The sequence below is a fragment of the Dysidea avara genome, chromosome 7 (assembly GCF_963678975.1).
Source record: "Dysidea avara chromosome 7, odDysAvar1.4, whole genome shotgun sequence".
In the NCBI taxonomy this organism is placed as follows: domain Eukaryota; kingdom Metazoa; phylum Porifera; class Demospongiae; order Dictyoceratida; family Dysideidae; genus Dysidea; species Dysidea avara.
Genome location: NC_089278.1, coordinates 9,838,068 through 9,851,227, shown reverse-complemented (window position 1 = coordinate 9,851,227; position 13,160 = coordinate 9,838,068). Strand labels below are relative to the sequence as shown.

The 13,160-nt window shown below is 38.8% G+C and overlaps 2 protein-coding genes and 1 pseudogene across 5 annotated transcripts; 2 read left to right on the top strand and 1 right to left on the bottom strand.

The window, feature by feature from the left end:
• The first annotated feature begins 44 nt into the window (after positions 1 to 44).
• Positions 45 to 1,473, top strand: LOC136260053 (ras-related protein Rap-1b). Its single transcript, XM_066053657.1, has 8 exons — positions 45 to 203; positions 338 to 398; positions 459 to 527; positions 610 to 666; positions 811 to 951; positions 1,007 to 1,104; positions 1,162 to 1,207; positions 1,266 to 1,473. Exons 2-8 carry the CDS (start codon positions 342 to 344, stop codon positions 1,350 to 1,352), a joined length of 555 nt encoding a protein of 184 aa, XP_065909729.1. The 5' UTR covers positions 45 to 203; positions 338 to 341; the 3' UTR covers positions 1,353 to 1,473.
• On the top strand, positions 1,428 to 2,300 carry LOC136260052 (rRNA N6-adenosine-methyltransferase METTL5-like; annotated as a pseudogene).
• Positions 2,301 to 3,010: 710 nt separating this feature from the next.
• On the bottom strand, positions 3,011 to 11,341 carry LOC136260042 (tudor domain-containing 6-like). 4 transcript variants are annotated; one of them, XM_066053638.1, is made up of 16 exons: positions 10,998 to 11,341; positions 10,843 to 10,881; positions 9,060 to 9,276; positions 7,349 to 8,224; positions 7,079 to 7,232; positions 6,889 to 7,025; positions 4,892 to 6,841; positions 4,695 to 4,841; positions 4,357 to 4,575; positions 4,266 to 4,298; positions 4,061 to 4,216; positions 3,956 to 4,016; positions 3,761 to 3,905; positions 3,561 to 3,712; positions 3,415 to 3,471; positions 3,011 to 3,364 (listed from the first exon to the last, which is right to left on the bottom strand). In XM_066053638.1, the coding sequence occupies exons 1-16, from the start codon at positions 11,283 to 11,285 to the stop codon at positions 3,187 to 3,189; spliced, it is 4,809 nt and encodes a 1,602-aa protein (XP_065909710.1). In that variant the 5' UTR covers positions 11,286 to 11,341; the 3' UTR covers positions 3,011 to 3,186. The 4 variants fall into 4 exon arrangements, with proteins under 4 accessions (XP_065909710.1, XP_065909709.1, XP_065909713.1 ...); XM_066053637.1 differs by having other exon boundaries at positions 4,689 to 4,841; positions 10,998 to 11,340; XM_066053641.1 differs by having other exon boundaries at positions 4,689 to 4,841; positions 10,843 to 10,927; positions 10,998 to 11,088.
• Between the last annotated feature and the right edge of the window lie 1,819 nt (positions 11,342 to 13,160).

Genomic DNA, 13,160 nt, shown 5'->3' with positions numbered 1-13,160 from the left:
TAACATAAATTCTTCCGAAAATGGTTTGAAATTGTAGCTAAATATAGATTGTGCTAAAAATAGTAGTAAACCTGCGGTACATAAAAATAGAACCTATCTGACATTCGGTCAGGTTACTCCACCCAGTGTTCTCGGTTCAAATTGTAAGTCTCTCGTTGGTAGTTTGTCAAGTGACTCTCGCTCTAGTACTCTTCCATAAGAAGGTGAGTAGCAGTGATGCGTTAGTTTGTACCAGTGAAATAGAAGTATATTCGTGTTGGAATCAATTTCTATTCAGGCTCGATTAGAGCTGCTAATTTGCCAAGCAGTACTTAGTAATTGTCTATCACTTTGATAGGAAAATGCGTGAATATAAGTTGGTAGTGCTTGGATCTGGAGGTGTCGGAAAGAGTGCTCTGGTGAGAATTAAACATTTAATCTACTTTCCTCCACATAACATTAAATGTACTATTTCGTAGACCGTACAGTTTGTACAAGGAATATTTGTGGAGAAGTATGATCCCACTATCGAGGATTCCTACAGAAAGGTCAGCTATCAGACGTTGTGTTGTGTTGTGTTGTTTTGAATAAGAGGTAGTGTTAATTCAGTGTTGATGTGTTTATGTACAGCAAGTAGAAGTTGATGCTGCTCAATGCATGTTGGAGATCCTAGACACTGCTGGGACAGTAAGTGTTATATGTGTGGTCACCGTGTTTGTGTTCTGTCAACTACAATGTGTATGCTTCCTTGCCACTACATTATCTCTACCCTACTGTGGCTTCTGAATTTATACTCAAATAGTGTGTTATGTTATTGTATGTTTGTGTTAGGAACAATTCACGGCCATGCGTGATCTTTACATGAAGAATGGACAAGGATTTGTATTAGTGTATTCCATAACAGCACAGTCCACTTTTAACGATCTCACTGATCTTAGGGAGCAGATTCTCAGAGTGAAAGACCAGGATAATGTGGGTAGTGTAGTTTAGTGGTCGCATAATAATGACCTGAACTCTGCTGCTGTAGGTTCCAATGGTATTAGTTGGTAACAAGTGTGATTTGGAAGATGAAAGAGTAGTGGGAAAAGACCAAGGACAGATGCTTGCTAGACAATGGAGTAGTTGGTATGTGCTCGAAGAAACCATTACATTTGATGTTTGCAATTTTTTTCTCCATTTCAGTACATTCATGGAGTCATCTGCAAAGTTAAAGATTAACGTTGCTGAGGTATGTTGTTGTCGTGTGTGACTTGGAGCAGATGATAACCTGTGCATTTGCTGTTTAGATCTTTTATGACTTGGTGCGACAAATAAACTCAATTACACCAGAGCCTAAGGAGAAGAAGAAGAAGGGAAGATGTACGGTCTTGTAAAAGTATTTAAACTGCCAACACATTACAACACACACTGTATACTTGGGACTTGTTTTGTGTGCATGCTATATCTATATGTACAGAATTACTTTTGAACAAATTAAAGAATTAGAATATATGACCTCCATGGCTTGTGCGAGACGAAAGAAATTCAGTAAGAAGCGATTGGAGAGTGAATTGTCTAAGGTTCTTGACTTTACAAAACCTGTCGTTAGTTTTGAGCAGTACATGACTCCGCCAGATCTTACAGCAGAGATACTGTTGCGTATTGAAGGTGATATTAATGGGAAGATGGTGGCCGATCTTGGCTGTGGGACTGGTATGCTGAGTATAGGCTGTGCGTTGATGGGAGCCGATTTTGTATTAGGGTTCGAAATCGATGCAGACGCGGTCCAGTGCGCAGCAGAAAACATCTCTGACATTTTTGAACTTCAGGACACAGTAGATGTGATCACGTGCGACATATCATCATTGAATACTAATACTCTCACCAAACGGTTCGATACGGTAATCATGAACCCGCCGTTTGGCACTAAGACGGGTGTCAAGGACATAAAAATTCAACACTACAAATACAAGCACAAACAGAAAGGGATGGCTAATGTGGTACGACTGGATGACAATGTACATCAAGCGACTGATATAGACTTTCTTAAAATTGCTTGCAAGGTGGCAAGAAACTGTTTATTCTCTCCACAAGGCAGCAACGTTGCATTATATTGAGAAGAACTGCAAGGAATGGGGTGTAAAATTGGATGTCGTTGAAATGATAGACTACAGATTAAATGGACATGTATACAAGCATCAGTCTAGAGGTAGTAAGTCAATTGAAGTCTGCCTGGTACGATTATCAAATCTTGACCATGTAATTGATACTTAAATAGTTAATGAGTTGATTGTTATCATGTTAATACCATAATGAGGCTACATGTACTAGCGAATCATTAACTTCTGTCTTGTGCAGTTATAATTTAAGTTAACATTCCACTGGTTAGAGGATACAAGATCCCTGCAATTTTAGGCTGAAATTACATACCATCAGTTATAGTTACTTGGCTGTAACACCATCAATTACTGGAGCAGTAGTGAATGTCAAGAATCTGAGTCTCTATAAGATATACAACTCACTAGTATACCGACCACAAACCAGGTGTTCAATGTGACCATAGATCTATGATGCGACAAACAACTACTTGACTTTATCAATGCAACTTAGTGTATTAGTTTGGTATATGGATAAATGTAGGTTTTGAAATTGTCAGTTAACCCACTAGCTTGTCAAATACAATGCACAGTTGATAACATGCAAACAAAGCTATGAATGTTGTTAGTTGGATTCCTAAGTGGCAGGAATAATACAATATTGTACTAACTGGTGTGATTCTGTTTGGTATTACTGGTATTCACTGTCAGTGTACAAGGTAACTGAGGGATGTTTTCAGCAGGTAATTTGCAGCTCCTAGTGGAATAGTCGGTAAACAAGGACTAGTCAATGGGACAATTAATATAGTGAAGGCACACACAGTAAGACCACACATACATGTAGAGACAGAACAGCCACTTATGCCAATGAGGTGGTTTTAATTTCAAAGCAGTAGCAAACTTAATACCTCATGAAATCTACCTGGCAGTGCACAGTGGAAAACATGTTAACAACATTTTGAATTGATTGATTCCATAAAATTGATATGTATTAGTCTATACAAGTGTTAACAACATTTTAAATTGATTGATTCCATAAAACTGATATGTATTATTAATATATACAAGTGTAATCAAGTAGCTGAATAGATTGGTTCAATCATATATTTACATTCGTTGAATTACAATGAAATTAGCCAGGAAGTGAAGAGGCTTTCTGGTACCTACCAGGAATTGAGTTACTAACAGAATTCTTCGTGGTATTTCGTAGTGCAATCTCTCTGGTAACCATTTCATCTTTGAGATTCACTGAAATACCAATACTGCTGGCTTCATACAGATCCAATGATAGCCTGTTGCCGACCGTGTCCCTATCAGCAGAGACCACAGTTAGATAAACAAAATAATTACGAAGACCTACCTTTCTATAATATGAGCTGCAAATGCTTTGTCCTTCACCATCTCCAAAACTTCTTCCCTACAGCAACAATAGTTGAATTGAAACCTTATGATATCAGGAAACCATTTCTGAGTAGTACTATAAATATATTCAGTGAATCCACTAACATTGCCCAATTAAAGTCCACATCTTCATTAAGCTTCATTCCATCAAGTGTGCATTCCACTGCTTGAATGGGTAAATGTAAGAACTTTGAATGTAGACGGCGTATGTTGGTCTCTTTAATCCATGCTGTGTCACCGAAATCAACAAATGCTACCTGATATGTTGTAAAAAATAACAGTGAAGTATGATAGAGTGAACCCACCAAAACACTATTAGTATTATCATCATAGTCCTTCAGTACTGCTCTATACCAACATCTATCTTCAGGCGACATGGCAGCTACTAGTTCACCATGAGCAATGATATCTGATTCTCTTCCCTTGAACACAGACCGAGAACATTCCTTGCTAACATTGAAACAGTTTGAATAACATAATGGCAAGGACAGACAGCTTACTTCATCTCCTCACAAAGTTGACTCAAAGTTATTCCACAAACATTCCTATCATCGACCTCATCTGTATATAGATATTGAGTACATGTACACTACGCACACACATACCAGGGTTGGTAATGGAAGGAAACAGTTGAACCCAGAACCTCACAGGGCTATAAATGCCTGTGATTACTACTGGAACACAAGTATTCTCAGCTGGCAATGGGACCGTCTGCATTTTCCATGACTTAGATATTGCTGTACCGTCACTAAAACCAGCCTCTGCAGACGGAAAGATTTCAATTCAGAGAGAGCATATCATCTTACGAACCTTGTTTTCCCCCTCTTGTTCTAAACAAAGATCCTACAATAATAAGTGAATATAATACTTTCATTACTTTTAGTTACCATTGTAGCAATACCTCTGCCAGCTGATGTATGGTCACCAGTGTTCTGATAGAGATTCCAGTTAGACAGGAAATGGCTTTCCATTGGATTCCAGGCATCCATGACAACCTCAGTAGGACTTGACAGTGTATCAGAATCAACCTTGGGGGTTGAAGTGTTATCAGCATGTAACACAGCAGATGGTGACAGCTCATTAACTGGGTTAACTTGATCTAGGTGTGGAATTTCGGTACCTATAAAACAAGCATATCATATTACACAGAATACATTCAATTGCTTCAGTATTATATGACACTCTAATCATACTTGTACAGTGCATACAGTAGGGCTTCGGTAGTACACATACTCTCACTGCTGTTGCCTTTGCTTGCTGGCATCTTTTTGGCATTGTACTTAGCAAGTCCCTTAGACACCAAGTCTTCTGCAATGCTAACATCAATGGATCCATTTGTGTCAATCAGTTTTACTTGTAAGGAGTCATCCCAGCTCAGCATCATAACTTGTAATAAAAGTGTATAGTCACAATAACAAGGTGTAGATATTTTGTACCTTCCTCGGTCAGTGTAGCAACCAACATCTTGCCTGTCAGCTGAGTAAACCAATCCAAAGCTTCTTGAGACCATGCTTCACCATCTTCCGTCTTTCTGGTTGGCTCCGAAAACTGTTGTCTGTCTGTAGTGGACAGGTCATCACATTCTTCTAGGAAATCATCTTCAGCTCCAGCAGCAGTCATCAGCACCTTTGATGACAATCTTGTTTTCTTCCGCCGCTGCCTTCTATCATTACATGGAACAACACCAACCAGAGTACAGCGGACAGTAAGAGCAGGCTGGGAGAGGAATTCTTCCTTAAGAGGTTGAATGTCTTTAACAGCTACCCACTGGTAATTTCCGAAGTCAACATACTGAATTAAATATTTGTTTACGCTGTCGCTACTTTCTTTCGGTTTAATGTCACGGACTATTGCTCTGTTCCATGTACCATCGGTGAACTTTGCACAACAAATGAGTCCCACAGACAAAAGTGTACTCAAATCATCACCTGCTTCTTTTTCTTCATTAAGCAAATAATGTTCATTTAGTAACTTCTGAAAGGAATCAAAAGGTTTAATCTCTTCAACATCTGATAAAAAGTTGAGGTAAAATTCTGAAGGGCTAACAACATGAGAAATAATCACATTATGGTCATGGCATTCATCAGAAATCACACTGGATAATATCGGCAGTGCGGCTATGTTGTGGAACTTGGGGGAAGCATGTATGCTCACAACAGTAGTAGGAGACGAGTGATGCGACTCCATCACAGCTACAGAAGGTGAGCTAAATGTTACTGTACTGTTATCTGCTTTCGGTGATTCACTAGTAGTTGGCACACTTGAAATAGAACTGTTTCTAGATGATAGTAGTGGAGAAGTAGTTGATGTGGGCACTGCTGTTGCAACCTGTGATAGGGTTGTGACATCTATTGATATTGTAGAACTACTCAAGTTTGAATTGCTATGCTCTGATGACAGCGAAGGTATCAACAAAGACTGGTCTGATAATTCAGTATCTAGCTCACTAGTGACATGTGTCCCTGATGGAGGAGAAATACGCTCAGTTGACGACTTCCCTTCTGAACTGGACAACTTTTTAACTTTTGTTTTATTACTACCAAGTTGTTGTACATCATCTGAGAAATCTGAAAGAGTCAAAGCAGCTGCTGCTGTGAGAGAAGCCGATCGTTTCTTAGGAGTCTGACAGTTCCGGGAATCGTCATTATTTTCTGATTGACAACGTCGCTCAATAGTGTCAACAAATTCAAAGCTAGAAGATGGAGGGGGAGAAACGACTGGTTGAATAAACCCAGGTGAAAATAGTGGTTGTGGAGGGTTTGGATGTACCATGAAAGGAAACAATGAATACTGCGGCATAGTGGGAAACTGACGCAGAAATACAGAACCAGAAGGTGTCGGTGTTGGAAAAGGAAAGACAGAGGAACCAGAAAAGGAATGGCTTGCAGAAAACGGCATCACAGTAGTCTTGTTGGACAAAGGTTTCTCACCATTTGCAACTGCCAACTTCACTGCACACATAAACTTTGAAACACCACACAATGCATAGAGTGGACTAAGCTGAGTTGATTGTAAGAACTGCTTGATTCCTTCACCAATGGAAAGAACACCATGTAGACATGAGAGCGATGATAGAAAATTTTCTCTGGTAACAGCAATGTCAACTTGAGCATGGTTGCTAGTTGCAGTTGTCAGAAACAACACCGTAGCATGCTTCCCCATCAATAAACTTTTTAACCATTTCTTTGTATGCTTGGGCCATAGTGGAATATTGACAACTGAATCCTTCAACATAGGTGCAGAAATCTCAACTGCAGGTCTGACTTTCAAACTACACTTTATTGCCTGGCAGGGCAAGATGACAAATCGGTAATCAAGTGGACGTAAAGAAGACAAAGGGACTTCTTCCTTATTGCCATAGTCAACATACAAAACCTCCACCCTATCTGTAACAAACATAACAGATTATCATTCTGACTACCATAAAGCTCACCATGAATGAATGACAGTACTCTAGCCCGGTACCATCTCATGTCCTGAGAAAATCGGGCACAACAGAAATCCCCAACCCTTGGTGGTTCCTTGAGACCACCATAATCACCATCCTTTTCAAGCCACTTATAGTAAGACCTTTATAACACACATCCATCATACTAACCCCTATACAAAGTCTATTAGCTCACCCCATACTGTTCATCAGGCTGATTAGCTCATACCCAACTGGTTGTACCCAAAACTCCGAGGGACTCACGACCTCTGTAATGACACACTCCAACTCGTCACCTTGTTTGAGATCAAATATGTAACCAATTGTAGCATTGTTGGTTGATCGGTGACCTGAAGAAATAAGTAAAGCTGCAGTAGCAACCTTTGTAATAAGTAAATGCTTACAATTGGTGCTGACAGCACTGTTATCACTGAAACATTGTGGTAGTGAGTAAACTGTAACTTACTTGATTTTATTGTGACAACTGCTGAAGATGCTGATGATGTCGTTTTAGTTTTTCTGCTGCTAGCCTTTTTAGGTGGTGTCGTTTTGATAGTGGATGATGTATTTGCCACAGTTGAAACTGCACAAGTAGTTTGCATGGCAGAACCTTGACTAGATGTGGTGATTGGAGTCCAAACAGCAGTACATGTCTTTGTGACATTGCCTGAATGTGACAGAGTATATTCTGATGGCAAAGCTTTAGCTACACTGGCAACAACTGGCAATGAAATACTATTTGGCACAGTTGTACTTTGCATGATAGCAATTGTACTGAAAGCAGAGCTGGCCTGCGTAACCAAACTAGACGAAGAACATACAACTGAGAAGGGATCAAATTCCTCTGTTGTAACACTAATCTTCAGATCAGTTGTGGGAGCTGCAAGTGGAGAACTAATATTGGCAGTAATATTAGAGTTGTGGGCAGAAGTCGAAACTGTGCTTGCTGGTAAAGAAAATAGACTGGAGTCTACTGAAACAGGACACAGATGAGAATGTGGAGCAGCCATAAAGGTGAATGGAGCCTGCACAGACACAGGAATGTTAGCAAAAGACACACACACTGCAGCAATTGAGTTTTCTGAATCAGAAGTTGCACGATCACGTGAAACAAACGTGTCGTCATCTGTGTGAGAACAAGAGGAAGCTAGAGATGGTACAGAAGTGACTGAAGCACTATATTGTGATGCAGCATGACCAGTTGTACTGTCTACTGTCTTGTCAGAATTCACATCAACAGGAGTATTAAGGGATGGGATTTCTGGAAACACTGTTTGCTTGGAAACCTGATTCTCTCTCTCATTATCATCACCTGCTGTAACATCACTACTAGGTACCATGCCTGTCAATATAGAAGTGACAATTAAAGTTATTTGTTTCAGGGTTTATTATAAGGAAGTCAGAGGGCTTTGTCCCTCTTGAAATTTAAGAGTTTACAGTAGTTCTAATATTTCTTTTAGTCAGCCATATTATCATTTCCAGGTGTAATCATAGCTAGCTATCAATAACAAAAGTGGCACCCCTCCCCCAAGATCCCTCCAATTCACACTTATGATAACCCCATCAACCACCGCTAAAAGATTTCTTGATTGTAGCTCCCTAATTTGTCACAAACCTCCTCTTGCACTACTTATTTAAGATGGCTACAAATACATGGAGCAGGATAGAAATCCAAACTACCTATATATGCAGTTTTTTTTTTTTTTGGAGAAAGCATTCCTGCAAAAATGGTCCCAGGAACTCTGGGTGTAAACGGTGAGAGGTAACCCAAAAACAGCAGGGAAGACACCAAACAGTCACACACGCTATATCAAGAGTACATAATAATAGTACATAATAATACATAATCCCTACTCTATTATTATGTACTATTGGCTATATGTACACATATAATTTACATATATTCAGAAACCTTTGGGTCCTTGTTAGATTGCCAATTAAAAACTGTTAATAATCTTGTCCTGAAATTAAGTGTATAGCTAACCTTTTTAAAACTGTATCATGAGAACTCAAGTACTGCATACATAGCAAGGGTGAATGGTTTATTAGAGAGTTTTTAATAGCCAGCTGCTTGCTAAGAAAACCCAAACACTTGACTAAAAATACAACCAGTGATTTATGGGTGTGGTTATACACACTAAGGTAAGTATTAAACCATTGACAAGAAACGGTCTTACCAGCTGACAGTAAACAGTCCTCTGTCATCAAAGAAAATTCTCTAAAACATCTTTCAAGGTGCTCCATATTGATGACATCACTGCTGCAAGAATCAGTCTCTTCAAGCATAAGTAGTTCAACGAAACATTCCTCCAACTGTTGACTGACTTTGTTGTGAGTAGCAAGGAAAGTAGTTTTGTTGTCTTCCTTCAGCAACTTATTAGCTTCATCACATGCCTAACAACGTACACAAGGGTACATGTGACATGGTGTGAAACAAACATCATCTTGAATGGGTTAAATGATTAATTGTTGGCTTTTCTCTCATCAATAATACTAAAATACAAAGACCCAGATAAATGGGCACCGTGCACATATAAATATCAACTAGAATTGCAACCTTGCCATGTGGTTTGCAAATGCATCGCATGTGATAAGTTGCATGCATGTTCCAACAAATTAAATGTCCTGATACAAGACATGTGCATCCCTCTATATTAACACTAGCATTGCTATGTGAGCTACATGCAGGACATGTTACACACTTTCTCAATTTCTACACTATAACCACAATTAATGTATTGCAAAAAAATATCAACCCCTTTCATGTTGTAACATGCATGGTGATACCACTTTTAAAGTACATGAACCTTAGGCCATTACTATTCAGTGGACTGGACTATTGGACTGACATATTTTTGATTTCTATGATTGGATTTACCAAGCTAAGGACTCTTTGAGAACCTGCAGCCTGCAACTGAACACTGAATATGAACAGTGAAATAAGCAAAAACTGTCTTAATACTTTTGCTACGGTTTGTCATGTCATGCACTCATGTGTAGCTGACAACACTTACTCCTTTCCTTACCCCGGTGTATAGTAATTTTGCAGGGAATTAAGTGACCATGATAGTTAACTAGCAATCGACTTACCAGTTGATGATATCTTTAACAATATCCTTAGACCAAGCACAAGAAGGGTAGTATGTAATCACTGGACTGAACTACTGGACTGAATTATAATTTTTTCTAAAATGCATAGCGTTTAAGCTTTTTTTCAAACTCGATTTACAATGTCAGGACTCTTTTGCTTGCATGATGGTATTACAAGACTTTAGACCACCTATAATATGTGACTAGACAGTGAAAACCAGGACACAAACTACATTCATGCCAAATATTGGTGAAACTAATATTGGAGATTTGCTATAAAATTGCAGTTGGCAAAATTTAATTTACCGAAATGCTGTAACAGGTTATCATATCATTACACTTCATTTTCAGCTATGTTCAGTCCACAACACAACGTTACAAATAAAGAACAGTATGAGAAACACCTCTTCAACCAATCCAGTCACTATAGAAACTATGGATAATTCCTGTTACAAACATCATGCGCCATACCACAAATCAACACCTTGAATTGTCAGCAAAGAGAAATGGGACACATCGGCAGTTTGTTTGTGGAAGTTTAATACGGAGCTTCCAATTCTTACACCCTGGCTGCTTCTCACCATTTTAAACATTGCTCACATGGGTACGTACGGATAATCAAACATAGATAGGTACACACACGTTTTTACGAAAAAATTTCAGTAAACCAGATCCATAGCTCAATTAAGTAAAGTAAGTAAGTAAGTAAGTAAGTAGGTCGGTAAGTAATAGTATGTTGTCTGCATAGCTGATTAATTCAAGGGATAGTATTAACTGGGTGCTTGCTTTTTAAAAGTAGCATATTGTTTTCCAAGGTTCAGGTTTACAGTTGTAGAACACACTGAACAACTTATTATTTGACCAACTCACTTTCTTTATGCCACCAAAGGGGAATCCCCTACTTCCATACTAAAACACATCAATTAGTAATCTCTAAATTATTGCACCACAGCCACTAACACTCGTGAGAATACACAGGATAATCGACATGTAACTCACATGGATATAATACAAAACTCGCTCACCTTGTCCACACTGGCCAGGCAATCACGACAGTTAGAGTTCTGCTGCGTAAACATTCGTCTTCCTTCGGCAATCATCTTATCTACCTTATTAGTGAGTTCCTGTTTTCGTCGTTCAATCAACTCTTGCAAACGTGAGAACGCTTGGTCAAGATCCACCTGTAACTTCTGCTTCCATCGGTCTAGACTGGTTTGTAGACGTGCTTGTTCGTCCAGGCGACTTTGTACCGTGGAAGCATCACGTTGTATCTCAGAGACCTTGTCTGTAAGTCTTTTCTTCAGCACTTCCATTCTTCATGATACACGTGGAAACCACGTTTACTCACGTGAGGTACTATATTGTGGAACGCTCTGCCAGCTGCTTTGTATCACGCATCAACTTTATTTCAATTCAGGAGTAGCTATTTAGAACAATATAATTGTAGTTAATATTAATTTGTAAATGTATGTAGTTTTATACATGTATGCTGTATACAGGGCGTAGCTGAAAAACAGCTTTGCTGATGCTACCTTCCCTGTTTAAATAAATTGAAAAAAAAAAAAAAAAAAAACTGAGGCGCGCATTATTTCAAAGCTTGGTCCATTACATTTTTGCTAAGAACTTGCTGCTATTGCAACCACCACGAAAATGCTTTGGTGATACTGGGCTTTGCAGAAGAGTAAGTCATCAATAACCGGACGATCCTTTTCCCGGACACCTGTAGTTGCCAAACGGATAAACCGATCAGTCTAAAATTTGGAGCGTATAGAGGTCTAGGCTAAAGTACTTTGAATACCAAATATCAGCCAGAACGCTTGAAGCAGCTAGGAATACGAAGCTAATATATCTGTCCGGAAAAACAACCAATAACCGGACAAAGCAATCAATAATCCGGACAGTAGTCCTCAAGTACAGCTCCGATTTCCGCCAAACTCTAGGGCATGTAACATCAGTCTATGGTCGTGTGTTGATAAAAATTTGGAGTCTAAGCTATGTCTGGTTTGGAAGATACGGCTTGTTGAAGTCAGCGTGTTTCGTTGACTACAATTTCCGGACACCTCTATTCTTTGGTTTTTGGGAAGTCAACGCATTTACAAGATCTCCACAGCCACTTAACTGATGGAAACAGTTACTGTGAACATTGTACTACTGCTGTTTGATCCAGGTATAGTCCGTTTTGTCTGCAATGTACAACTCCTTACATGCCATTAACTAATATTTTCGAGCAGATGGCATTAATATGTAGTCCAAATCTCTGCATGTATGATGGTTTTGAGGTGTCTTTTTATTGTTTAATGACTTAAAGGGTACAATATGAAATAACTTTCTTCAATTAGCGGGGTTGCTAGCCGGTTTATCCCACCATTATAGTCAAAATGCTCAACCCTGGCTCAACGTCTATAGAGTGGTACATCAACAACTGGATAATCTTTTTTCCAGACACCGGACCTGTTGTCAAATGACTGAACCAATCAGTCTGGCATTTGGAATGTATAAGGTCTTGGCTAAAGTACTTTAACGTTCCAAATTGCTGTGTATAATTTTGCAACCTAAGTCACTTGGAAAGAACCTGTCATTACCAGAAATTTGGTACATTTTTTGGTCGTGTGCATTAGTGTAGATAACCTGTGTAAAATATTCATATAATACAATCACTTTTGAATGCGATGTTTTTAAAGCTATGCATATGTTGGAATAAATGTCTAATGAATGAAACCAACACATTCCAAAGGGTTTGAAGCCATTTAGTCCCTAACCACAATATTATCTTGCACTAACCTCAAAATTTGCTTCCACTTAGTAGTACACTTTCAAAGCCATACTGTCTGTGTCTATGTGTGCATGGTTTAATCATGGCACATTTATACCTCATAAATTAGAGTGTTAACCACATCAAAGGTATACTCGAAATAACTGTTTGTGTGCTTAAACTTTCTCAGTTAAGGAACATGGTGTGAGATATAAACTGTTTGTTTCTCTTTTTTTTTTTCCAATTTCTGTTGTAATTTACAAGTACATGTTCCTTTATAGCCTGCAGCTCGTCTATACAAAACCATTCATCCGGAAGCCACAAGTCACCGACTAAACTGATGATTGTTTATAATGTGCATGCATGTGTGCGTGTTATTGCATTTTTAAATTAATTGAGTTGATTGACTATAATGTAGTCTGTATCACAACATGTA